This window comes from Squalius cephalus (genome assembly GCF_949319135.1).
Source record: "Squalius cephalus genome assembly, chromosome: 15".
Classification (NCBI taxonomy): domain Eukaryota; kingdom Metazoa; phylum Chordata; class Actinopteri; order Cypriniformes; family Leuciscidae; genus Squalius; species Squalius cephalus.
The window spans coordinates 36,841,896-36,868,738 of record NC_137136.1 but is presented as its reverse complement, the minus strand read 5'-3'; the positions used below and the strand labels follow the sequence as shown (position 1 = coordinate 36,868,738).

The 26,843-nt window shown below is 43.8% G+C and overlaps 1 protein-coding gene across 1 annotated transcript in view; it reads left to right on the top strand.

Moving 5' to 3' along the window:
* The first annotated feature begins 315 nt into the window (after positions 1-315).
* The window catches only part of bmper (BMP binding endothelial regulator), a 39,979-nt gene continuing 13,451 nt past the window's right edge, over positions 316-26,843 (top strand). The window contains exons 1-10 of the mRNA XM_079895089.1: positions 316-945; positions 2,073-2,158; positions 3,648-3,747; positions 18,840-18,922; positions 19,219-19,309; positions 19,831-19,913; positions 20,151-20,250; positions 21,725-21,969; positions 22,853-22,957; positions 26,747-26,792. Coding sequence (XP_079751215.1) covers positions 855-945; positions 2,073-2,158; positions 3,648-3,747; positions 18,840-18,922; positions 19,219-19,309; positions 19,831-19,913; positions 20,151-20,250; positions 21,725-21,969; positions 22,853-22,957; positions 26,747-26,792 — 1,030 coding nt within the window. The 5' untranslated portion in view covers positions 316-854. The remainder of the gene's footprint in view (positions 946-2,072; positions 2,159-3,647; positions 3,748-18,839; positions 18,923-19,218; positions 19,310-19,830; positions 19,914-20,150; positions 20,251-21,724; positions 21,970-22,852; positions 22,958-26,746; positions 26,793-26,843) is intronic.

Genomic DNA, 26,843 nt, shown 5'->3' with positions numbered 1-26,843 from the left:
GACCCGTAAGATCCCGGTGAATGCTCTCTGGCGCTCTCTAGTGCCTAATATTACAGGAACACAGTCCTTCTCGGAGAGCTGGGGCTTCTCAGGACATGTCATTCCCTGCATGTGTGTGTTTAAGCCTCATCTGCAGATTAATCTGCTCTTTGATGCGCATGTAGATGTAGACGATTAGCACCTACTCTGGGTAATTGTCGGTGAACGAAGTCATTGTTATTCTGCGATTAGGAATTACATGCGAAAGGCTTGTTCCTCTCCGGACTCTGTCTTTATGATAGGCTGACATTCTTGTTTGGTGAGAAAGTCAGGAGTGTGTGTGAGAGCCCAGCTGAGATAGGGGCGGATCTCACTACACCTCACACACACACACACACACACACACACACACACACACACACACACACTGATCTGCGCGATCAGGAGCTCTGTGAGTGTGTGTGTGTGTGTGTGTGTGTCACACGTGCGTTTAAATAGCGAGGGCGGATAATCTGTGCGCGCGCCGGAGGACTGGTGTTTAACCGCGGAGCGCGTCCGCGGGGACCCGCACACACACACACACACACACACGCACAGCTCGGACCACTCGGACCATGGCACTGACATCTCTACACACACCTCTGGATCTTACCTGCGTTTGGAGCTCTCTGTGGAGTGTGTGAGCTGATAATGTCGAGCTGATGTGTGTGTGTGGAGGTTTCGCGTCGGGATCGAGTCCCTCAGGACACTCATGTCTGTCTCTCTCAGGATCTTAGCGACAGGCTCTGGATACTCTCTTTATCCGCGTGTTTTCTCTCTTTATCCTCGTGTTTTCTCTCTTTATTCTCGAGTTTTCTCTCTGGAGCGGATTTAGGATGCTGTGTGTGTCTTCTCCAGTAACACACAACCTGCTGCTCTGGTTCTTCATTCTCCAAACGCCTCATTCAACTGCGCCTTTAATCACCGGTGAGAATCACACACACACACACACACACACTCGAGCGAGCTCTCGGAGGAATATCAGCAGAACACATCAAATATTAGACACAACATTAGTTTCATTAAGAGTTATATGGGAAATCTGATGGTTTTTGAGTTTTAAATCAGAATTTGATTTTGAGTGTTTGTAGTGTTTAGTTTTAAAAGGTTGGTGAAAAGAATTTAGCTCATACATTAGCTACATTATGCAATTATTAATAAGTATACAGTAGTAAGTAGCTCCACTCTAAAAAAGGCTGGGTTTTTTCAACCTATGTTTGCGTTAAATATGGACAAACCCGACCGTTGGGTTATATTAAACAGTTTAAACCCAGGTTAGTTTAAACCAACGGTCGGGTTTGTCCATATTTAACGCAAACGTGGGTTGAAAAACCCCAGCATGTTTTAGAGTGGAGCTTACTACTGTATACTTATTAATTGCATAATGTAAAACGTAAGGACTTTTGAGTTTTAAATCTGAAGTGTTAGTAGTGTTTAGTTTAAAAAAAAAAACCTAAAGGTAGTGAAAATAATTTAATTCAATTCAATTCACATTTATTTATATAGCTCTTTTCACAACACACATCATTTCAAAGCAGCTTTACAGAAAATACATGAATCCACATGACAGCTTACAGTGATCTGATATCAGAGGAAACTGTCTGAGTTATGTATTTCAGAAATGTAGATATACCAATCACAGTTAGCTAAACATGTATTCATTTACACAAGTCAGAAACAATGAGCTGACTGAAGTAATGAATACTTGTTTGATAACAAATGATTATGACATTTTGAAAATTGTAGCATTGGTGTAATTTAGCTCTTACATATGACATTATTCAGTTATTAATGATCATACAGCAGTAGCTACACCAGATAACTGCATTCACTGTACTGTTGCTATTTAGATCAATTCAGCTAAATTAAATCATATTTTTGACTTGAATTAAACCAGTTAATACAAGGTTACCTTTACCTTTTTTATTTCTATGCCTCAATAATCCCTTAAATACAGAGAAACACTGTAAGATGAAGATAAAGATAATTCATGGTGATATCTAGATCTAGAGATTGGTTGTGTTGAATGGACGGCTCTTGTGTTGTTCTTGCAGGAACGGAGGCTAGCTGTGAGAACGAGGGAGAAGTCTTACACATCCCCAACATCACGGACAACCCCTGCATCTCCTGCGTGTGTCTGGTCAGAACATCTCTTATGCTTTCACACCGGAGACTCAGAACTATAGCTGTTGATCTGTCAAATGCTCTGTTGAGGCAAATACACGCAGAGATTACTGCTGGTCACTTAAAAAAGCAAGTAACAGCTCAATGAAACTAAGCTTTCGGGGTAATACAGTGAAAGAGATTTGCCTTTAATCAACAGAAACTTCAAATATTATGTTTATCGGAACAACATTAGTGAACCTAAGCTCTTCTGGCAAAAGAAGAAGAAAAAAAGCTGTGATAAATCATAAAAATAATTTGTACATTGTGTCAACACAAGGGTTATACAGAACAGAAGAGTACAAGAGACAGATGTTCGAGAAGTATTATACAACAAATAAGATTCTGACAGAATATACACATATTTAATGTGTGGAATTAATCAATATTCAGTCATCTGTAATCACTCTGTTTATGAGAACAGTCTTCGATATAATAATGACAATAATGATGATAATAATAGTAAAACTGTAAGTAGTTCTGGCTTCATAATTTACATATAGTTTAAAGGGGAATGTACGGTAACACTGTGGTTTACCGTGTCCTTGTTACACACGTGTCATGTGCTAATTAACCAACTGTGTAATCACATGCAACTGACCCTAAACCAGAGTCAAGGGTTTATCTCTCCATAAATCAGAAAATATTGTCAACAGACAGAAAAAAAACCACGTATCCTGGATGTTTTCTTTTCGCCTGTCAGAAAAAACACTTTATGAAAAGACAAAAAGCCCAAAATCTCAACACTGACAGATGCACGAAGCCAGTGTCTGGGCCTGTGGTGTCTTGCTTTAACTGTATATCACACTGTAGCTGTATCAAGGACACCGGAAAATAAAGTAATCTGAATTTATATGTGCTTAAATTCTCAGCGCTGCTTTTGTACGCTGTAAAAGAGTTGTGACACTACATTACTTGAAGCTACTTTAGCCTCTTTCTATACGTTAAACAAGATTCAACTACATTTTTTAAGTTACTTTAATATGAAAGGTTGAAAGGACAGCAGCTGAGCTTGAGTTTTTAAGTTGAAATAAGTGATAACTGTAGATGTGTTATGCATAACTGTGTCCAGTGTTAATAATCACATGAGTGATGAAGTGGAATAACTTAAGCAGATTTATCCACGTCCTGATCACAGAACTCCACATGTAGATGCTCACACACACATATATAGGCAGTGAGTGTGTGTTCTTGTGTATGAAGAGGAGGATCTGAGAGTCTTTCTCAGGGTTAGAGAGTGAGAACTGATACGACGGCTTGATGAATGTATTGATTCTGCTGATGAATCCCGGAAGTGTTATCTCGGAAAGATGATGATGATGCTCTTCATGTTCCTGCGTTTGTCATGAAGTGATTGAGTTAAGCTGATCTGTCACGTCCCGTCCTCAGTGTCCGGCTTGTGTTTGCTATACTGTGATGATTGCGTCCGGCTGTGACTGATAAGGGATTGTTCTCTGTGTGGGCAGAATCAGAAGGCGGACTGTAAGCAGGAGAAGTGTCCGGCGCTGGATGAAGACTGTGCGCTGGTGGTCAAGCAGACGGGAGCCTGCTGTGAACGATGCAAAGGTCTGAAATATGATGAATATCTTATTATTATTTATGGCATCTGGGCTGACAGACTTGAGCCCTGCACTTCTGCACACAGTCAAACACACATTTACTCAGACACCTTCAACATTCTCACATTATCACAGTTTATTCACTATAGTTTAGAGAATGGTAATAAAATATGAGCAGAACTCAGTTGATATTTGACTGGTTTTGTCCATCTTCTGTTAGACTGTCTCACACATGAATTATGTTGAATATCTGTCAGCTGTTAAATTTAACTACACAATTAGATAATACCAGTTTAGCTCAACCAATCACCAAGCAATGCTTCATTTTGTTCAGTCTGTGTGTAAAAAGAGCATTAGCAATTAAAGAAAACACACTTCAGCAAAACATGATCAGCTCAAAGTGTCCCAACCATTTTTAGTCCCAATTTTTAAATTAATGTCACTGGTAGTCGCTGAATGAAGAATATTTGGGTATAATATGTCACAGTTTACTTTATTCTGCTCTCCTCACTTACATTAATGAACTATAGTGTCCTGATCACAGTAGTGGAACACATCAGAGATGGTCTCAGGTGTGTGAATGATGTTTGGTCTGCCTGTAGTGTTGCTGTTTAACTCGTGAGTTCAGCATCACTGCCTCCGTGTGGCCGACAGACGCCAGTACAGCTGAGGACTCTTCTCTCTTCTGTCCTGGATGTTTTATTTGAGCTGCTGGGACTTGATGTTGTCTGTGCGGAATAGAGGTTATGCACTGAGTCTCTTTCCCGCGGGAACACACTCGCTCAGCCGGACTGAGTGGCAGAAGAGCTGCTGAGTGACTGGATTTAATAGGAGAAACTGAGAAAACGCCAGTAAAACACACGATTATCAGTTTAAACTAAAGCTTGGACTCGATATAGTGTTCCTTACAACTCACCAAAGATCCGGTGATCATGGATACTGACATGCAGCAGGAGTCGTGTTTCCTGACAGTTATATGAGCCTGATTTCCACGCCGGGAAATACATGAAGCAAATTTGCCTGTGAACGCTTTATATAAATACAATATAGGTCTACATCCGGATGATCACTTATATCAGTGTTATACAGTGAGGAAAATAAGTATTTGAACACCCTGCTATTTTGCAAGTTCTCCCACTTGGAAATCATGGAGGGGTCTGAAATTGTCATCGTAGGTGCATGTCCACTGTGAGAGACATAATCTAAAAAAAAAAAAAAATCCAGAAATCACAATGTATGATTTTTTAACTATTTATTTGTATGATACAGCTGCAAATAAGTATTTGAACACCTGTCTATCAGCTAGAATTCTGACCCTCCAAGACCTGTTAGTCTGCCTTTAAAATGTCCACCTCCACTCCATTTATTATCCTAAATTAGATGCACCTGTTTGAGGTCGTTAGCTGCATAAAGACACCTGTCCACCCCATACAATCAGTAAGAATCCAACTACTAACATGGCCAAGACCAAAGAGCTGTCCAAAGACACTAGAGACAAAATTGTACACCTCCACAAGGCTGGAAAGGGCTACGGGGAAATTGCCAAGCAGCTTGGTGAAAAAAGGTCCACTGTTGGAGCAATCATTAGAAAATGGAAGAAGCTAAACATGACTGTCAATCTCCCTCGGACTGGGGCTCCATGCAAGATCTCACCTCGTGGGGTCTCAATGATCCTAAGAAAGGTGAGAAATCAGCCCAGAACTACACGGGAGGAGCTGGTCAATGACCTGAAAAGAGCTGGGACCACCGTTTCCAAGGTTACTGTTGGTAATACACTAAGACGTCATGGTTTGAAATCATGCATGGCACGGAAGGTTCCCCTGCTTAAACCAGCACATGTCAAGGCCCGTCTTAAGTTTGCCAATGACCATTTGGATGATCCAGAGGAGTCATGGGAGAAAGTCATGTGGTCAGATGAGACCAAAATAGAACTTTTTGGTCATAATTCCACTAAACGTGTTTGGAGGAAGAAGAATGATGAGTACCATCCCAAGAACACCATCCCTACTGTGAAGCATGGGGGTGGTAGCATCATGCTTTGGGGGTGTTTTTCTGCACATGGGACAGGGCGACTGCACTGTATTAAGGAGAGGATGACCGGGGCCATGTATTGCGAGATTTTGGGGAACAACCTCCTTCCCTCAGTTAGAGCATTGAAGATGGGTCGAGGCTGGGTCTTCCAACATGACAATGACCCGAAGCACACAGCCAGGATAACCAAGGAGTGGCTCTGTAAGAAGCATATCAAGGTTCTGGCGTGGCCTAGCCAGTCTCCAGACCTAAACCCAATAGAGAATCTTTGGAGGGAGCTCAAACTCCGTGTTTCTCAGCGACAGCCCAGAAACCTGACTGATCTAGAGAAGATCTGTGTGGAGGAGTGGGCCAACATCCCTCCTGCAGTGTGTGCAAACCTGGTGAAAAACTACAGGAAACGTTTGACCTCTGTAATTGCAAACAAAGGCTACTATACAGCTGCAAATAAGTATTTGAACACCTGAGAAAATCAGTGTTAATATTTGGTACAGTAGCCTTTGTTTGCAATTACAGAGGTCAAACGTTTCCTGTAGTTCTATAATCTAAAAAAAAATCCAGAAATCACAATATGTCTCTCACAGTGGACATGCACCTACGATGACAATTTCAGACCCCTCCATGATTTCCAAGTGGGAGAACTTGCAAAATAGCAGGGTGTTCAAATACTTATTTTCCTCACTGTATATATCATCATATCATCCAGCCTTAAAACCTGTGTAGTTTTGGTCAGTGTTTATTTAAAAACATACAATTATGCAGAATATGATGATAAATATTTAATTGATGAGTTGTCAATACAATATATAACAATACAATATGATAACTGTGAATCCACCGTTCTCTGCCTGGATCCAGATGTTTCTGTGAATCGCAGCGATTCATTTGTTTCTCTGTTCTGTAGCTTTCGGCAGTGTGTGGAAATATACCTCAGATTTCTTGTCAAATCTAGTTGTACAGTCGATCTCACAGCTCTTTCCCATTTGAGATGTGTCTCTGTCTCTCAGTGTCTCTGTCTCTCAGTGTCTCTGTCTCTCAGTGTCTCTGTCTCTCAGTGTCTCTGTCTCTCAGTGTCTCTCAGTGTCTCTGTCTCTCAGTGTCTCTGTCTCTCAGTGTCTCTGTCTCTCAGTGTCTCTGTCTCTCAGTGTCTCTCAGTGTCTCTGTCTCTCAGTGTCTCTGTCTCTCAGTGTCTCTGTCTCTCAGTGTCTCTCAGTGTCTCTGTCTCTCAGTGTCTCTCAGTGTCTCTCAGTGTCTCTCAGTGTCTCTCAGTGTCTCTGTCTCTCAGTGTCTCTGTCTCTCAGTGTCTCTGTCTCTCAGTGTTTCTGTCTCTCAGTGTCTCTGTCTCTCAGTGTCTCTGTCTCTCAGTGTCTCTCAGTGTTTCTGTCTCTCAGTGTCTCTCAGTGTCTCTGTCTCTCAGTGTCTCTCAGTGTCTCTGTCTCTCAGTGTCTCTCAGTGTCTCTCAGTGTCTCTCAGTGTCTCTGTCTCTCAGTGTCTCTGTCTCTCAGTGTCTCTGTCTCTCAGTGTTTCTGTCTCAGTGTTTCTGTCTCTCAGTGTTTCTGTCTCTCAGTGTCTCTCAGTGTCTCTCAGTGTCAAGATTCAAGATTCAAGATTCAAATAGCTTTATTGGCATGGTGAAAGAAATCTTTACATTGCCAAAGCATTCATAACAATAAATAATACAATAAAAGTAAATAAATAAATATTAACAAAAAGAAAATAGAAATTACATGTAAACAAACATAGCACTAAAATGTCTAATCTTGTAATATTTATACAGTTGTTAGCTCTGTCCTGCTGGAGGCTCTTTGGTCGTGACAGGACCTCACCGGGCAGCCAGGGCTGAGCTCGCTGGGCTTTCTCCAAGCAGGAGTGGGAGTTTGTCCATGTCTGATTTCTGATGGAAGTCTTTCTGGTGGGTTGTGAAAAGGGGATAGAAAGTGTCTCTAATGTTTGTATAATTGGGGCAGGAAGTCAAGAAGTGTAGCTCTGTTTCCACTTGATTCTCTGAGCAGTGAGGGCACAGTCGCTCTTCCCTCGGCAGCCAGCTCTGCCTGTGTCTGCCCGTCTCTATGCTCAGACTGTGTGTGTGTGTGTGTGTGTGTGTGTGTGTGTGTGTCTGCCCGTCTCTATGCTCAGACTGTGTGTGTGTGTGTGTGTGTCTGTGTCTGCCCGTCTCTATGCTCAGACTGTGGTCACTGAGTCTGTACATGCTCAAGACTTTCCTCAGTTTGGGGTCGCTCACTTCACTCAGGTATCCTGCCAATTCATATCTTCTGTTTAGGGCCAAATAGCATTCCAGTTTACTCTGTTTGTCTGTTGCGTCTGTCCAATGTTTGAGGTATTTTTCTTTTTGTGTTTTAATGATTTGGTTTGGTCTGGCTATGTTTTTATTGTCAGTTTGTGACATCAGCTCTAAGACCAGTCGGCCGAGGGCGTTTCTCTCTGGCTTCAGCTCTTGGTGGGTCAGGGCTTTGTGATGGAGGGTCTGATCATCGCTATTTTTTAAGTGGGCATGGAATTTAATGGCTCTTTTTTGAATGGTTATCACAAGGGGGTATAATCCTAATTCTGCTCTACAGGCATTGTTTGGGGTTTTGCGCTGAACTCGAAGCAAGATTTTGCACAGCTCGGTCTGCAGAGTCTCTATTGGGTGTTTGTCCCATTTGGTGAACTCTTGGTCTGTGAGTGGACCCCAGACTTCACACCCGTACAGCGCGATGGGCTCGATTACTGTCTTGATTATTTTTAGCCAGATTCTGATTGGGATGTCAATTTGGATATTTCTCTTAATAGCGTAAAAGGCTCTCCGTGCCTTGTCTCTCAAGTCGTTAACAGCTTTTTTTAAATTTCCTGTGTTGCTAATATTTATGCCAAGGTAAGTGTAGTCCTGCGTGTGTTCGAGGAGCATGTTGTCCAACGTAAAACTATGATGTTGGTCTTGGCGGCTGGGTCTTTTTCGGAAAATCATTATTTTTGTCTTTTTGGGGTTAACTGCCAGGGCCCATGACTGACAGAAGCTGTGCAGGAGGTCTAGATGCTACTGTAGACCCTCTCTAGTGGGAGACAGCAGCACCAGATCATCAGCAAACAGAAGGCACTTGACCTCAGTGTCCAGTAGAGTAAGGCCAGGTGCTGCAGACTGACCCAGAGCTCTCGCTAGCTCGTTGATGTAGATATTGAACAGCGTGGGACTTAAGCTGCAGCCCTGTCTCACTCCACGGCTCTGAGGGAGGAATTCTGTGTGTTTGTTACCAATTTTAACTGCAAATTTATTGTTTGTGTACATTGATTTGATGATGTCATATGTTTTTCCTCCGATGCCGCACTGGATTAATTGAAGGAAAAGCCCTTCATGCCAAATGGAGTCAAAAGCTTTTTTGAAGTCAACAAAGCATGAGAAAATTTTACTTTTGTTTTGGTTGATTTGCTTGTCGATTAAGGTATGGAGAGTGTATATATGGTCTGATGTGCGATATTTAGGTTGGAAGCCAATTTGACATTTGCTCAGGAGATTTCTGTCTCTGAGGAGACGGGCTAGTCTGCCGTTTAGGATGAGGCAGAAGAGTTTGCCTAGGTTGCTGTTTACACATATACCACGGTAATTATTAGGGTCAAATCTGTCTCCGTTTTTATGGATTGGGGTAATAAGACCTTTGTTCCAGATGTTGGGGAATATACCTAAACTCAGGATGATATTGAAGAGCTTGAGAATGGCTAATTTGAATTTGTGGTCTGTGTATTTAATCATTTCATTTAGGATGCCGTCGACACCACAGGCTTTCTGCAGTTTCAGGGTTTGTGTCTGGTCTAATAGTTCAGCTAGTGTCATTGGAGAGTCTAAGGGGTTCTGGTAGTCTTTGATGGTTGATTCTAAAACCCGTAGTCTGTCATACAGGGCATTTTGTTCCTGATTTTTGTTTATATCACTAAAGAGGTTGGAGAAGTGGTTTATCCAAACATCTCCATTCTGGATGGCTAGTTCTTGATGGTAAGTTTTGTTTAGTGTCTTCCAGTGTTTCCAGAAGTGGTCGGATTCTAAGGATTCTTCAATTTCCCTGAGTTGACTTTTTGTGTTTTGTTCTTTTTTCTTTCTTAAAGTATTCCTATATTGTTTAAGTTTTTCATGATAGAGATGACGGATGTTCTCATTGTCAGCATCTCTGTGTTTCTGGTTGGATAGGGTTCTTAATTCTTTCCTAAGTTTTTTACAGTCGTTGTCAAACCATTTCTCAGTGGCATGTGGTCTTTTTGGTTTTCTTTTTGTGGTTTTCAAGTTGGATAATGTTGCTGATACCTCAAATATTCTGTTCAGCTTGTCTACTGCTAGGTTTGTACCTTCACTATTGTCTGGGAAAGGAGTGGCAAGGAATTGATCTAATAGGGCTTGAATTTTCGGTTGTTTAATTGTACTTAGATATGTATCTTTACTGTTTTGTTTCCATCTATACATGTTTCTAAGTGAGCGGAGCTGGGTTTGTTTAGATGCTTCTTGGTTGGGCATTGCTCTGTTTAAGTAGAGGGTTATTTTACTGTGGTCTGATAGTGGGTTTAGTGGGCTGACTGTGAACGCTCTGAGGGAGTTTGGGTTAAGGTCAGTCAGAAAATAGTCTACTGTACTGTTTCCGAAGGATGAGCTGTAGGTGTATCTACCGTAGGAATCTCCTCAAAGCCTGCCGTTGACTAGGAACAGACCTAGTGTGCGACACAGATGAAGAAGATGTGTTCCGCTTTTGTTTGTTGTTTTATCATAATTGTGTCTCTGTGTGTGTATAGGTGTGGGGAGGACGTCTCCTCCAGGCAGGTGTTTGTCCCCCTGAGAGTTAAGTGTGTCCAGTTCTTCACCTGTTCTGGCATTCAGGTCTCCACAGAGCAGCACACTTCCCTGTGACTGGAAGTAGTTAATGTCTACTTCAAGAATGGAGAAACTGTCTTCATTAAAATAGGGAGACTCTGCTGGAGGGATATAAGTGGCACACAGGAAGATGTTTTTCTCTGTTGCGGTGACGGTCTTATTAATTTCTAACCATGTGTAGAATTGTCCTGTTTTAGCTACTTTGATGGCATGGGCAAGATTTGATTTGTACCAAATAAGCATACCTCCAGAGTCTCTTCCTTGTGTCACTCCAGGCAGTTTAATGGATGGGATGATGAGTTCTCTGTAGCCTTTGGGGCAGCCGGTGGGTCCGTCTCCTCTGCTCCATGTCTCCTGCAGGATGATGATGTCTGAATTTTTGATTTCTGAGTTGAAATCTTGGTTTCTGCTTTTGAGGCCAAAGGTAGATGATCTCAGGCCTTGAATATTCCAACATGCTATAATAAATGCTTTGTTGTCCATGGGGTCTTAGTTTTGGTGATAAGTTTTGACCTATGACAGTAGGTGTGAGCAGATGAGGTTGAGCATCTGACGGATGTCTCTTAGCTCTGTTGATGTGGCTTGTACTGGTGCTGTTGTGGGTGTTCTGCTCACTATCTGAGCGTAGCTGTCTCTCAGTGTCTCTGTCTCTCAGTGTCTCTGTCTCTCAGTGTCTCTCAGTGTCTCTGTCTCTCAGTGTCTCTCAGTGTCTCTGTCTCTCAGTGTCTCTGTCTCTCAGTGTCTCTCAGTGTTTCTGTCTCTCAGTGTCTCTCAGTGTCTCTGTCTCTCAGTGTTTCTGTCTCTCAGTGTCTCTCAGTGTCTCTCAGTGTCTCTGTCTCTCAGTGTTTCTGTCTCTCAGTGTTTCTGTCTCTCAGTGTCTCTCAGTGTCTCTCAGTGTCTCTGTCTCTCAGTGTTTCTGTCTCTCAGTGTCTCTGTCTCTCAGTGTCTCTCAGTGTCTCTCAGTGTCTCTGTCTCTCAGTGTCTCTCAGTGTCTCTAAGTGTCTCTCAGTGTCTCTGTCTCTCAGTGTCTCTCAGTGTATCTGTCTCTCAGTGTCTCTGTCTCTCAGTGTTTCTGTCTCTCAGTGTCTCTGTCTCTCAGTGTCTCTCAGTGTCTCTCAGTGTCTCTCAGTGTCTCTGTCTCTCAGTGTCTCTCAGTGTCTCTGTCTCTCAGTGTCTCTCAGTGTCTCTGTCTCTCAGTGTCTCTCAGTGTTTCTGTCTCTCAGTGTCTCTCAGTGTCTCTGTCTCTCAGTGTCTCTCAGTGTCTCTGTCTCTCAGTGTCTCTCAGTGTTTCTGTCTCTCAGTGTCTCTCAGTGTTTCTGTCTCTCAGTGTCTCTGTCTCTCAGTGTCTCTGTCTCTCAGTGTTTCTGTCTCTCAGTGTCTCTCAGTGTCTCTCAGTGTCTCTGTCTCTCAGTGTCTCTCAGTGTCTCTCAGTGTCTCTGTCTCTCAGTGTCTCTGTCTCTCAGTGTCTCTGTCTCTCAGTGTTTCTGTCTCTCAGTGTCTCTCAGTGTCTCTGTCTCTCAGTGTCTCTCAGTGTCTCTGTCTCTCAGTGTCTCTCAGTGTCTCTCAGTGTCTCTGTCTCTCAGTGTCTCTCAGTGTCTCTGTCTCTCAGTGTCTCTCAGTGTCTCTGTCTCTCAGTGTCTCTCAGTGTTTCTGTCTCTCAGTGTCTCTCAGTGTCTCTCAGTGTTTCTGTCTCTCAGTGTCTCTGTCTCTCAGTGTCTCTCAGTGTCTCTGTCTCTCAGTGTCTCTCAGTGTCTCTCAGTGTTTCTGTCTCTCAGTGTCTCTCAGTGTCTCTCAGTGTCTCTCAGTGTCTCTCAGTGTCTCTCAGTGTCTCTCAGTGTTTCTGTCTCTCAGTGTCTCTGTCTCTCAGTGTCTCTCAGTGTCTCTGTCTCTCAGTGTCTCTCAGTGTTTCTGTCTCTCAGTGTCTCTCAGTGTCTCTCAGTGTTTCTGTCTCTCAGTGTCTCTGTCTCTCAGTGTCTCTCAGTGTCTCTGTCTCTCAGTGTCTCTCAGTGTCTCTCAGTGTCTCTCAGTGTCTCTCAGTGTCTCTGTCTCTCAGTGTCTCTCAGTGTCTCTCAGTGTCTCTGTCTCTCAGTGTCTCTCAGTGTCTCTGTCTCTCAGTGTCTCTCAGTGTCTCTCAGTGTTTCTGTCTCTCAGTGTCTCTCAGTGTCTCTGTCTCTCAGTGTCTCTGTCTCTCAGTGTCTCTCAGTGTCTCTCAGTGTCTCTGTCTCTCAGTGTCTCTCAGTGTTTCTGTCTCTCAGTGTCTCTCAGTGTCTCTGTCTCTCAGTGTCTCTGTCTCTCAGTGTCTCTCAGTGTCTCTGTCTCTCAGTGTCTCTGTCTCTCAGTGTCTCTCAGTGTCTCTGTCTCTCAGTGTTTCTGTCTCTCAGTGTCTCTGTCTCTCAGTGTCTCTCAGTGTCTCTGTCTCTCAGTGTCTCTCAGTGTCTCTGTCTCTCAGTGTCTCTCAGTGTTTCTGTCTCTCAGTGTCTCTGTCTCTCAGTGTCTCTCAGTGTCTCTGTCTCTCAGTGTTTCTGTCTCTCAGTGTCTCTGTCTCTCACTGTCTCTCAGTGTCTCTCAGTGTCTCTGTCTCTCAGTGTCTCTGTCTCTCAGTGTCTCTCAGTGTTTCTGTCTCTCAGTGTCTCTGTCTCTCAGTGTTTCTGTCTCTCAGTGTCTCTGTCTCTCAGTGTCTCTCAGTGTCTCTGTCTCTCAGTGTCTCTGTCTCTCAGTGTCTCTCAGTGTTTCTGTCTCTCAGTGTCTCTCAGTGTCTCTGTCTCTCAGTGTCTCTCAGTGTTTCTGTCTCTCAGTGTCTCTGTCTCTCAGTGTCTCTGTCTCTCAGTGTTTCTGTCTCTCAGTGTCTCTCAGTGTCTCTGTCTCTCAGTGTCTCTCAGTGTCTCTGTCTCTCAGTGTCTCTGTCTCTCAGTGTCTCTCAGTGTTTCTGTCTCTCAGTGTCTCTCAGTGTCTCTGTCTCTCAGTGTTTCTGTCTCTCAGTGTCTCTCAGTGTTTCTGTCTCTCAGTGTCTCTCAGTGTTTCTGTCTCTCAGTGTCTCTCAGTGTTTCTGTCTCTCAGTGTCTCTGTCTCTCAGTGTCTCTCAGTGTTTCTGTCTCTCAGTGTCTCTCAGTGTTTCTGTCTCTCAGTGTCTCTGTCTCTCAGTGTCTCTCAGTGTCTCTGTCTCTCAGTGTTTCTGTCTCTCAGTGTCTCTCAGTGTCTCTGTCTCTCAGTGTCTCTCAGTGTCTCTGTCTCTCAGTGTCTCTCAGTGTCTCTGTCTCTCAGTGTCTCTCAGTGTCTCTCAGTGTCTCTGTCTCTCAGTGTCTCTCAGTGTCTCTCAGTGTTTCTGTCTCTCAGTGTCTCTGTCTCTCAGTGTCTCTCAGTGTCTCTGTCTCTCAGTGTTTCTGTCTCTCAGTGTCTCTGTCTCTCACTGTCTCTCAGTGTCTCTCAGTGTCTCTGTCTCTCAGTGTCTCTGTCTCTCAGTGTCTCTCAGTGTTTCTGTCTCTCAGTGTCTCTCAGTGTTTCTGTCTCTCAGTGTCTCTCAGTGTCTCTCAGTGTCTCTCAGTGTTTCTGTCTCTCAGTGTTTCTGTCTCTCAGTGTCTCTGTCTCTCAGTGTCTCTCAGTGTCTCTCAGTGTCTCTGTCTCTCAGTGTCTCTCAGTGTCTCTCAGTGTCTCTGTCTCTCAGTGTCTCTCAGTGTTTCTGTCTCTCAGTGTCTCTGTCTCTCAGTGTCTCTGTCTCTCAGTGTCTCTGTCTCTCAGTGTCTCTCAGTGTTTCTGTCTCTCAGTGTTTCTGTCTCTCAGTGTCTCTGTCTCTCAGTGTCTCTGTCTCTCAGTGTCTCTCAGTGTCTCTGTCTCTCAGTGTCTCTCAGTGTTTCTGTCTCTCAGTGTCTCTGTCTCTCAGTGTCTCTGTCTCTCAGTGTTTCTGTCTCTCAGTGTCTCTCAGTGTTTCTGTCTCTCAGTGTCTCTCAGTGTCTCTGTCTCTCAGTGTCTCTCAGTGTCTCTCAGTGTTTCTGTCTCTCAGTGTCTCTGTCTCTCAGTGTCTCTCAGTGTTTCTGTCTCTCAGTGTCTCTCAGTGTCTCTCAGTGTCTCTGTCTCTCAGTGTTTCTGTCTCTCAGTGTTTCTGTCTCTCAGTGTCTCTGTCTCTCAGTGTCTCTCAGTGTTTCTGTCTCTCAGTGTCTCTCAGTGTCTCTGTCTCTCAGTGTCTCTGTCTCTCAGTGTCTCTGTCTCTCAGTGTCTCTCAGTGTCTCTGTCTCTCAGTGTCTCTCAGTGTCTCTGTCTCTCAGTGTCTCTCAGTGTTTCTGTCTCTCAGTGTCTCTCAGTGTCTCTGTCTCTGTGTCTCTCAGTGTCTCTGTCTCTCAGTGTCTCTCAGTGTCTCTGTCTCTCAGTGTCTCTCAGTGTCTCTGTCTCTCAGTGTCTCTCAGTGTTTCTGTCTCTCAGTGTCTCTCAGTGTCTCTGTCTCTGTGTCTCTCAGTGTCTCTGTCTCTCAGTGTCTCTCAGTGTTTCTGTCTCTCAGTGTCTCTGTCTCTCAGTGTCTCTGTCTCTCAGTGTCTCTGTCTCTCAGTGTCTCTCAGTGTTTCTGTCTCTCAGTGTTTCTGTCTCTCAGTGTCTCTCAGTGTCTCTGTCTCTCAGTGTCTCTCAGTGTTTCTGTCTCTCAGTGTCTCTCAGTGTCTCTGTCTCTCAGTGTCTCTGTCTCTCAGTGTCTCTGTCTCTCAGTGTTTCTGTCTCTCAGTGTCTCTCAGTGTTTCTGTCTCTCAGTGTCTCTCAGTGTCTCTGTCTCTCAGTGTCTCTCAGTGTCTCTCAGTGTTTCTGTCTCTCAGTGTCTCTGTCTCTCAGTGTCTCTCAGTGTTTCTGTCTCTCAGTGTCTCTCAGTGTCTCTCAGTGTCTCTGTCTCTCAGTGTTTCTGTCTCTCAGTGTTTCTGTCTCTCAGTGTCTCTGTCTCTCAGTGTCTCTCAGTGTTTCTGTCTCTCAGTGTCTCTCAGTGTCTCTGTCTCTCAGTGTCTCTGTCTCTCAGTGTCTCTCAGTGTCTCTGTCTCTCAGTGTCTCTCAGTGTCTCTGTCTCTCAGTGTCTCTCAGTGTTTCTGTCTCTCAGTGTCTCTCAGTGTCTCTGTCTCTGTGTCTCTCAGTGTCTCTGTCTCTCAGTGTCTCTCAGTGTCTCTCAGTGTCTCTGTCTCTCAGTGTCTCTCAGTGTCTCTGTCTCTCAGTGTCTCTCAGTGTTTCTGTCTCTCAGTGTTTCTGTCTCTCAGTGTCTCTCAGTGTCTCTCAGTGTCTCTGTCTCTCAGTGTCTCTGTCTCTCAGTGTCTCTGTCTCTCAGTGTCTCTGTCTCTCAGTGTCTCTCAGTGTCTCTCAGTGTCTCTGTCTCTCAGTGTCTCTGTCTCTCAGTGTCTCTCAGTGTCTCTCAGTGTCTCTGTCTCTCAGTGTCTCTCAGTGTCTCTGTCTCTCAGTGTCTCTGTCTCTCAGTGTCTCTGTCTCTCAGTGTTTCTGTCTCTCAGTGTCTGTCAGTGTCTCTCAGTGTCTCTGTCTCTCAGTGTCTCTCAGTGTCTCTGTCTCTCAGTGTCTCTGTCTCTCAGTGTCTCTCAGTGTCTCTGTCTCTGTGTCTCTGTCTCTCAGTGTCTCTCAGTGTTTCTGTCTCTCAGTGTCTCTCAGTGTCTCTCAGTGTCTCTGTCTCTCAGTGTCTCTCAGTGTCTCTGTCTCTCAGTGTCTCTCAGTGTTTCTGTCTCTCAGTGTCTGTCAGTGTCTCTCAGTGTCTCTGTCTCTCAGTGTCTCTCAGTGTCTCTGTCTCTCAGTGTCTCTGTCTCTCAGTGTCTCTGTCTCTCAGTGTCTCTCAGTGTTTCTGTCTCTCAGTGTCTCTCAGTGTCTCTGTCTCTCAGTGTCTCTCAGTGTCTCTGTCTCTCAGTGTCTCTGTCTCTCAGTGTCTCTGTCTCTCAGTGTTTCTGTCTCTCAGTGTCTGTCAGTGTCTCTCAGTGTCTCTGTCTCTCAGTGTCTCTGTCTCTCAGTGTCTCTCAGTGTCTCTGTCTCTCAGTGTCTCTGTCTCTCAGTGTCTCTCAGTGTTTCTGTCTCTCAGTGTCTCTCAGTGTCTCTGTCTCTCAGTGTCTCTCAGTGTCTCTGTCTCTCAGTGTCTCTCAGTGTTTCTGTCTCTCAGTGTCTGTCAGTGTCTCTCAGTGTCTCTGTCTCTCAGTGTCTCTCAGTGTCTCTGTCTCTCAGTGTCTCTGTCTCTCAGTGTCTCTGTCTCTCAGTGTCTCTCAGTGTTTCTGTCTCTCAGTGTCTCTCAGTGTCTCTGTCTCTCAGTGTCTCTCAGTGTCTCTGTCTCTCAGTGTCTCTCAGTGTCTCTGTCTCTCAGTGTCTCTCAGTGTCTCTCAGTGTTTCTGTCTCTCAGTGTCTCTGTCTCTCAGTGTTTCTCAGTGTCTCTGTCTCTCAGTGTCTCTGTCTCTCAGTGTCTCTGTCTCTCAGTGTCTCTCAGTGTTTCTGTCTCTCAGTGTCTCTGTCTCTCAGTGTCTCTCAGTGTTTCTGTCTCTCAGTGTCTCTGTCTCTCAGTGTTTCTCAGTGTCTCTGTCTCTCAGTGTCTCTGTCTCTCAGTGTCTCTCAGTGTCTCTGTCTCTCAGTGTCTCTCAGTGTCTCTGTCTCTCAGTGTCTCTGTCTCTCAGTGTCTCTCAGTGTTTCTGTCTCTCAGTGTCTCTCAGTGTCTCTGTCTCTCAGTGTCTCTCAGTGTCTCTCAGTGTCTCTGTCTCTCAGTGTCTCTGTCTCTCAGTGTCTCTCAGTGTTTCTGTCTCTCAGTGTCTCTCAGTGTCTCTGTCTCTCAGTGTCTCTGTCTCTCAGTGTCTCTGTCTCTCAGTGTCTCTGTCTCTCAGTGTCTCTGTCTCTCAGTGTCTCTCAGTGTTTCTGTCTCTCAGTGTCTCTCAGTGTCTCTGTCTCTCAGTGTCTCTCAGTGTCTCTCAGTGTTTCTGTCTCTCAGTGTTTCTGTCTCTCAGTGTCTCTGTCTCTCAGTGTCTCTCAGTGTTTCTGTCTCTCAGTGTCAATTTCAATTTCAATTTCAAATGAGCTTTATTAGCATAACTGTGTAACACAATGTTGCCAAAGCATCAACATATATATAATAATAACAATGAATGTAAATAATAAAACAAATGTATAGATCATGTCATATGTACAGTAGCATTTACAAATAGATAATAATAATAATTCGTTACATTTATATAGCGCTTTTTCTGAGACCTCAAAGCGCTTTACATAGATGGGGGAATCTCCTCAACCACCACCAATGTGCAGCATCCACTTGGATGATGCGACGGCAGCCATATTGCGCCAGATAGATAAATAGACATAATCTATCTTCATAAATGAATATATACAGTGGGTCTCTCTAGCTGACTCTGGCGTTGTGAATAGCTAACACATATTTAGCCGCTAGTGCAGCTGTACTATCATCTTCTCCCAGTAAGAAGGACATTTTCTCAGTGTCACTCAGTTCAAAGAATGATGGAATCAAGATGTCAAATCTGGGCAGAAAGGTTTCTCTTATACTGGAGTATCTGGAGCAGAAGAGCAGAAAGTGTTCCTCATCCTCGATGTGCTGTAGGTCACAGTGTCTACAGATCCTCTGCTCTCTCTCTGTCCACACACATTCACACACACACACTCTCACTCTCACTCACACACACACACACACACACACACACACACACACACACACACACACACACATCCTCGATGTGCTGTAAGTCACAGTGTCTACAGATCCTCTGCTCTCTCTCTGTCCACAGACACACACACACACACACACACACACACACACACACACACACACACACATCCTTGATGTGCTGTAGGTCACAGTGTCTACAGATCCTCTGCTCTCTCTCTGTCCACACACACTCACACACACACACAGACACACACACACACACACACACACACACACACTCATCCTCGATGTGCTGTAGATCACAGTGTCTACAGATCCTCTGCTCTCTCTCTGTCCACACACACTCACACACACACACACACACACACACACACACACACACACACACACACACACTCATCCTCGATGTGCTGTAGATCACAGTGTCTACAGATCCTCTGCTCTCTCTCTGTCCATGTTTGTCTATGTCTTATAAATGTTTAATAAATAGATAACTGGCCAATTTAGTGGTTCTATTGAGGGTCGAGTAACATTGGAGTTTATTCTGGAGGGCAAAATGTGCTTTTAGTGATTCTGTGCTCTCTCTCTCTGTCTCCCTCAGGCTGTCAGCTGAACGGGACGTCCTACAACAGTTCCCATCACTGGATCAGTCCTGTCAAACCCTGCGTCACATACAGCTGTCAGGTGCGTTGATCAATCATTCAACACTGATATACTGTAGTCCAGAACTAGAATAAACAGAAGCCGATCAGCAGGACCGGACAGAAGTATATCTGGAGTAATACAGCAGACTGACTGCTTTAAACAACTAGACTGAAATGAGAAGAAATAACATGTAGATGAACCTCCTAGCTCACCGCACACACAATATGTGCTTTCTCATATTTAAGTCACTGTAACAAGAAACAAACCAGCTACAAACATACACATCCTCTTCAATCTCTACTCGCACATTTAAGTTGTAGTTGTTGTTTGTACAGGAAGGAGTCGTCACTGAAGCAGAGATGAGGTGCGTCATTCACTGTAAAAACCCCAGAATACACCCGAAGAGATGCTGCCCTACCTGCCCGGGTCAGTGTGTGTGTGTGTGTGTGTATGTGTGTGTGTGTCTGTGTGTGTGTGTGTCTGTCTGTGTGTGTGTGTGTGTGTGTGTGTGTGTGTCTGTGTATCTGTGTGTGTGTGTGTGTCTGTGTGTCTGTGTCTGTGTGTGTGTGTGTGTGTGTGTGTCTGTGTGTGTGTCTGTGTGTGTGTCTGTGTGTGTGTGTGTGTGTGTGTCTGTGTATCTGTGTGTGTGTGTGTGTGTGTGTCTGTGTGTGTGTGTGTGTGTGTGTCTGTGTGTGTGTGTGTGTGTGTTTTCACATGCAGTGCATTTTTCAGAAAAGAGAAAGGGAAACCTAAACAATTTAAAAACAAGACTATTTAATCTGAATGTTATAAACAGCATTCTAGATATTAATATGCACAACATTTCCTCAGTAATGTCACATGATAAAAATATCCACAAGGCTTTTTTGTCTAGAAGTGTGTTGAATATCTCTGCTAATCAGCCAGATTCTCATCACAGTGCTTGTTGATATTTTATATCTTCACAGGATGTATTTTCGAGGGGAATTTATATAAAGAAGACGAAGAATTTCATCCTGAAGGGAATCCCTGTATTAAATGCATCTGCACTGTGAGTTTATCTGCTAAACACTGTTCTCAGATCAGTCACAACAAAGCACTCTTTACACTGGCCAAACAATAGTAGCCCTTCTCAACTTTCAAAATGATAATAATAATAATAGTAAATGTAATTCCATGTTGAATATAAGCATCTGTTGCTCTCTCTCTCTGACATTAGCAGCTGTAGTTCAGTGAAGTGTGTGTGTGTGTGTGTGTGTGTGTGTGTGTGTGTGTGTGTGTGTTTCAGGGAGGTCACAGCATGTGTCAGAAGGTGGTGTGTCCTGTCCTGTCCTGTCCGCCTCATCTCACACACACACCGGCGGGTCACTGCTGTCCCAGATGCCGTGGTGAGTTTCTCAACATCCACACACTTCCAGAACCTCAGTACACACTAACTCACGCCGTCCTCAATGACAGATATCACACACACCCTCTATACTAGATATTTCCCCCCCACTGCACATGCAACAAACCATCCAAATATTAAATGAAACATCATATCAGATATTTAGTCATTCATCAGTATGATGCATCCCAGACAGCAGCATAGTGTCGGCCCAGATCCGGCCCACATCTGGTACACCTGGATTCCACACGTGGATTTATTTAGGTTCAGAAACTGGAATCAAATGTAAAATAACACTGCACTTTATAAATAAAATATACATTGCAAATATAGTTACAAAAGTTATTCAGTGAAGAACGAGTGAATTTTCTCTTTGTCTTTTGTTGTTTGATTAGTGTTATTATAGAGCAGAATATTAGTGTTATTATAGAGCAGGAATATTAGTGTTATTATAGAGCAGAATATTAGTGTTATTATAGAGCAGAATATTAGTGTTATTATAGAGCAGAATATTAGTGTTATTATAGAGCAGATATTAGTGTTATTATAGAGCAGAATATTAGTGTTATTATAGAGCAGATATTAGTGTTATTATAGAGCAGAATATTAGTGTTATTATAGAGCAGATATTAGTGTTATTATAGAGCAGGAATATTAGTGTTATTATAGAGCAGGAATATTAGTGTTATTATAGAGCAGATATTAGTGTTATTATAGAGCGGGAATATTAGTGTTATTATAGAGCAGAATATTAGTGTTATTATAGAGCAGAATATTAGTGTTATTATAGAGCAGATATTAGTGTTATTATAGAGCAGGAATATTAGTGTTATTATAGAGCAGGAATATTAGTGTTATTATAGAGCAGATATTAGTGTTATTATAGAGCAGGAATATTAGTGTTATTATAGAGCAGAATATTAGTGTTATTATAGAGCAGAATATTAGTGTTATTATAGAGCAGATATTAGTGTTATTATAGAGCAGGAATATTAGTGTTATTATAGAGCAGGAATATTAGTGTTATTATAGAGCAGAATATTAGTGTTATTATAGAGCAGAATATTAGTGTTATTATAGAGCAGAATATTAGTGTCATAGAGACAGCAGGAATATTAGGCTGCTGTCACTTTAAGAGCTGCACAGATCCAGTATACTGATACACATGAACACAGAAAACAGTGCATGGTTTAAAGTCATATTGAAATGAAGGAGTCGATAAGAGGAATCGAGATTTTACTTTTATAACAAGTATCCCGAATCCTGACACAGCGCAACCATCAACAATTACGTCCCTCAAAAAAATTCTACATCCGTTCAAACTGTTGTGTGGATGTAATCCCAGACAGCAACATAGTGTCGGCCCAGATCTGGTGCGCATGGAATCCAGATGTGGGCCGGATCTGGGCCGACACTATGTTGGTCTCTGTCTGCATGGTCTCTGTTTAAGTGCAGCTGATGTATGTCTCCTGCAGGCCAGAGGAAGGTGTTCGACCTGTCTCCGGGCAGCTGTCTCTTCCACAGCGAGGTCTACGAGAACGGCTCCTCCATCATCTACGACACCTGCACCGTCTGCACGTGTGTGGACTCTACGGTGGCCTGCAGGAGGACATGCTCCCCGCCCGGCACCTGTCGGGGCTCCGCCTGCTGTGAGGACTGCCAGACTCACCTTCAGATGGAGGATGTGAAGTACTGCAGGGTGAAGAGCAAAATATACAGGGTGAGGCGTCCACGAGCTTGGACTAATCACAGACAGAAACATAAGAGGCTTTCGCACCGGGTAGTTTTAGGAACTTAGATTCCAGAGAACTAATAGTTCCCCTAGGAACGTTTTCCTGGTAGCATTCGCACTGCCAGTAGGAACTCTGAAGTGACGTAAGCAAAACTTGTTGTTGTGACTTTTATTTTGACGGAGTGACAGACCTTTATTTTGTTAGCGCTGAGAACGCCAGAGCTCGCATTCTCCGTGTTCATTAGTTTACGATCTGTCTAACAGTCCTGTCTAATACGGTATTAGATAGAACTGTTATACATAGAAAGTAGACAGTAATGAAAAGGTATTAGCGTATGCCGTGTGGTTGATGTCCAGTGTCGCCAGCATCTATCACTGTTTTACATGTCGGTAGAGTTAGTTTGTGGAGTAAATATATAGGCTATAGAGTATGCGTGTGTACACACTTTACAAACAAGAGAATGTTTACACATACTCTATAATATGTGTGACTATAGAGCATGTGTGTAAAGTCACGGATAGTTCCTATAGCGCTGATTTAGGCCCACTCTGAAGTAGGAGTAAATTAGTTCCTCCAAAAGGAGTTCCTAGAACTAAATCGTTCCTAGTTCCTGCTGTGTGAACGCGTCAAAATCCGTGAACTTCCGCCAATAATTCTAGGAACTAGGAAAAGGTTCCTCTGGTGCGAAAGCCCTTATAGTGTCGGCCCAGATCCGGCCCACATCCGGTACGCACTGAATCCACATGTCCCAGATGTGGGCCGGATCTGGGCCGACACTATGTTGCTGTCTGGGATGTGTGTGGACAATCTGATGAACTGGTTGAGAAAGCCTGCATATATCAAGAGAATGAGTGTGTGTTTGTCTCTCAGGACGGGGACAGATGGTCGTCGGTGAACTGTTCTCTGTGCACATGTGTTAAGGGGAACATTGAGTGTCAGCCCAAGATTTGTGTTCCTATTACCAGCTGTCCCTCGGTAAGTCCTGCTTTACGTGACGCACAAAGACACCTACCACCAGTCCTACTTTTACTCATACTGTACTTTATACACTCACCTAAAGGATTATTAGGAACACCTGCTCAATTTCTCATTAATGCAATTATCTAATCAACCAATCACATGGCAGTTGCTTCAATGCATTTAGCGGTGTGGTCCTGGTCAAGACAATCTCCTGAACTCCAAACTGAATGTCAGAATGGGAAAGAAAGGTGATTTAAGCAATTTTGAGCGTGGCATGGTTGTTGGTGCCAGACGGGCCGGTCTGAGTATTTCACAATCTGCTCAGTTACTGGGATTTTCACGCACAACCATTTCTAGGGTTTACAAAGAATGGTGTGAAAAGGGAAAAACATCCAGTATGCGGCAGTCCTGTGGGCGAAAATGCCTTGTTGATCCTAGAGGTCAGAGGAGAATGGGCCGACTGATTCAAGCTGATAGAAGAGCAACTTTGACTGAAATAACCACTCGTTACAACCGAGGTATGCAGCAAAGCATTTGTGAAGCCACAACACGCACAACCTTGAGGCGGATGGGCTACAACAGCAGAAGACCCCACCGGGTACCACTCATCTCCACTACAAATAGGAAAATTCTCTCTTTGGCTCTCAACGAAGGCGGTCGCATTTTCTTACCCTCCTCTCCCTTATCTCCCCTGCTTTGCTCCTCTCGTCTCGTCTAGTCTACTGTCTTGTACTTTGAGAGACTCTCTCCGCACTGCTCTCCAAACTAAGAAATTATGGATTTGATCAACTGGTCTCTCAACGCAATTGACACCATCTTCTCGACGAGAAGCTTGGGTTCGGGGGAACCTGACTGCCCTGCCGGGACGTCCGCAGCTGGCTACACGATGGACGCGTGGGAGAGGTGGCGGGTCATGTGTCTGGCGGCTCTTTCCGTGGAGGACATTGAAGATATCTACCTGTTCGGAACCATGATAACAGGTTTTCTGCTGTTTGGATTAGGCATTGCCCTGGTTTATCGAGGAATTAAGAAGACGGTGACAGCTGTCCAAAACCCCACAAGGCTGCCCGTCATGATTGAAGCAGTGGGCAGAGCTGTCAGCACTCAGACTGTGACTATGAACCACAATATGGATAACATCATGGAGAAGCTCACAGCTTTGCAAAGGCAAATGGATCGTTTCGGAGACCAAGATGGACCAGGAGCTGTGTAAATTGGAATGCGGCTACTCGTCCCAAGACCAAACAACCCCAATCTTATCTGCTTTCGGCCCCCCTCTACCAGCACTGGCCTTGGCCCGAGGCTGCTGCTGGAACAACAACTCCCCCGGAAAAGCACTGCAGCGAGACGCTCTTGCGTTCCTTCCCCCACTCCCCACTGACACCTGCTGATTGTTGACTCTGTCTGGGACCTGATCAAGGTTGACTCCATGGCAACTGCTGTGTATCGCTATGACATCCTGCGGACTGAGGCACCTAGATTAGGATGCCAGGCGTAGCGCCTCTCTAGGCCTACACATATACGAACTCTTACATATATACAGATATGCAATCACCCTCCCCACCCCTCATCCCTCGCCTTCGACGCTTTGTAACCCCAGTCTGACAGGCGGGTCTGTGACCAGCGCCGAAAATGGCTGCATGACCGGATGGCTGCTTGCCTGTGCTGGGTTACCTCCACCCCCCACTCCCCTCCCCTCCCCTCCCCTGTTGCAAGTCTTGTGTGTTCATGCTGTGTACTGATTATGTCCCAATGTTGCTGAGGTGTTTTTTTACTGTTCCCAAACTGTACTCCTTACAGGAGCATAGTCTGGGGGTTGCCTTTTTTTCTCCTCACCTCATGTTATGCTGTATTTTTTTCCTCAATACTCTGTCTTCCTGTTCTGTCTACCCCCTTGTCATATTGTATGTATGTTTGTATGGACAGGTTGATGGCTAATTTCGCTGGTACTTGTGACTAAGTAACAATAAAGGCTACTACTACTACTACTACTACTACTACTACTACTACTACTACTACTACTACTACTACTACTACTACTACTACTAAAAAGAGGCTACAATTTGCACGAGTTCACCAAAATTGGACAGTTGAAGACTGGAAAAATGTTGCCTGGTCTGATGAGTCTCGATTTCTGTTGAGACATTCAGATGGTAGAGTCAGAATTTGGTGTAAACAGAATGAGAACATGGATCCATCATGCCTTGTTACCACTGTGCAGGCTGGTGGTGGTGGTGTAATGGTGTGGGGGATGTTTTCTTGGCACACTTTAGGCCCCTTAGTGCCAATTGGGCATCGTTTAAATGCCACGGCCTACCTGAGCATTGTTTCTGACCATGTCCATCCCTTTATGACCACCATGTACCCATCCTCTGATGGCTACTTCCAGCAGGATAATGCACCATGTCACAAAGCTCAATCATTTCAAATTGGTTTCTTGAACATGACAATGAGTTCACTGTACTAAAATGGCCCCCACAGTCACCAGATCTCAACCCAATAGAGCATCTTTGGGATGTGGTGGAACGGGAGCTTCGTGCCCTGGATGTGCATCCCACAAATCTCCATCAACTGCAAGATGCTATCCTATCAATATGGGCCAACATTTCTAAAGAATGCTCTCAGCACCTTGTTGAATCAATGCCACGTAGAATTAAGGCAGTTCTGAAGGCGAAAGGGGGTCAAACACAGTATTAGTATGGTGTTCCTAATAATCCTTTAGGTGAGTGTATATCACCGCTGTCAGGCAGAAACCTCGTATGTACAAAACTGCAACTTTTCAGGAAATGGAAAAAACACTATATATTTTGAAATAATTAAAGTTGTCAAAGTTGATATCATGGCTTTATATATGACCAGACACACACGTGTCATTATATTATTAATATTTTACCTAGATCAAGCTCAGATGGAGTTATGAGAACGTCATTAGAACGACAGTGTCTGAGGCAGTGAGTGTATCGAGTTCATTCTCATCAACTTACATCTTATAAAGTTTACTGTAGCTCCACTTTTAAAGACACACTGGCTGTGACTCGACGACCAATGCTAGATTAAGATAATCTTCTCCGCTCCTCAAATACATAAAACATTAACCTTTAGATATTGATAGTGTTTCTTGAGTGAAGAAAACGCTGTAGTTGTTCAAAGAAGCAGTTCTTTATTATCATTGCATTGCAAACAAGCAGAGACGCTTTAACTGTGTGCAATCACTTCATGCATTATAGAGGTGGGCGGAGTTATGAGGTTTGACTGACAGTCTGAGGAGCCAATGGAGTTACGAGACAAGCTTTTAAATACATTTCATTGGCTAGATGTATGTAAAACTCACAGACAGACATGAAGGGTGACCAATAGTAATGAACCTCTTTCAAAAACATAAAAAAATCTAAACAGTAGTGTACATACATAAATCATAATTCATTTACAATTCAGATAGAGGCCTAACTCATTATTTTGTGACTAGTTACTCTCAACATTTCCTGTGGATTTGTTCTGGATATTATAACCAAAGACTCTCTATATATTTATATATATATATATATATATATATATATATATATATATATATATATATATATATAGAAAGACGGTGCACTTGATTTACTTGGGAGAAACGTGCAATATTGTGGAATAAGTCCCGCCTTCTAAATAAAAGAGCCAATTGATGATTAGTAAAGTCATCGCAAATATGGCCGCCGAGTGAACAGACCTTCCTTGACAGGGACAATGTTATACGCAACCTGTTTGATTTTCTCTGTCTCTCTATGCACGTCTGTCTCTTTACAATGTGTTGTCTTTCAGAATAAGATCCTGAATCGCACTGGCTGCTGTCCTGTCTGCACTGACAGTAAGTGGACTTCTTTACACAATCATCCTGCTGTGCAGAAGAAGACTTAAA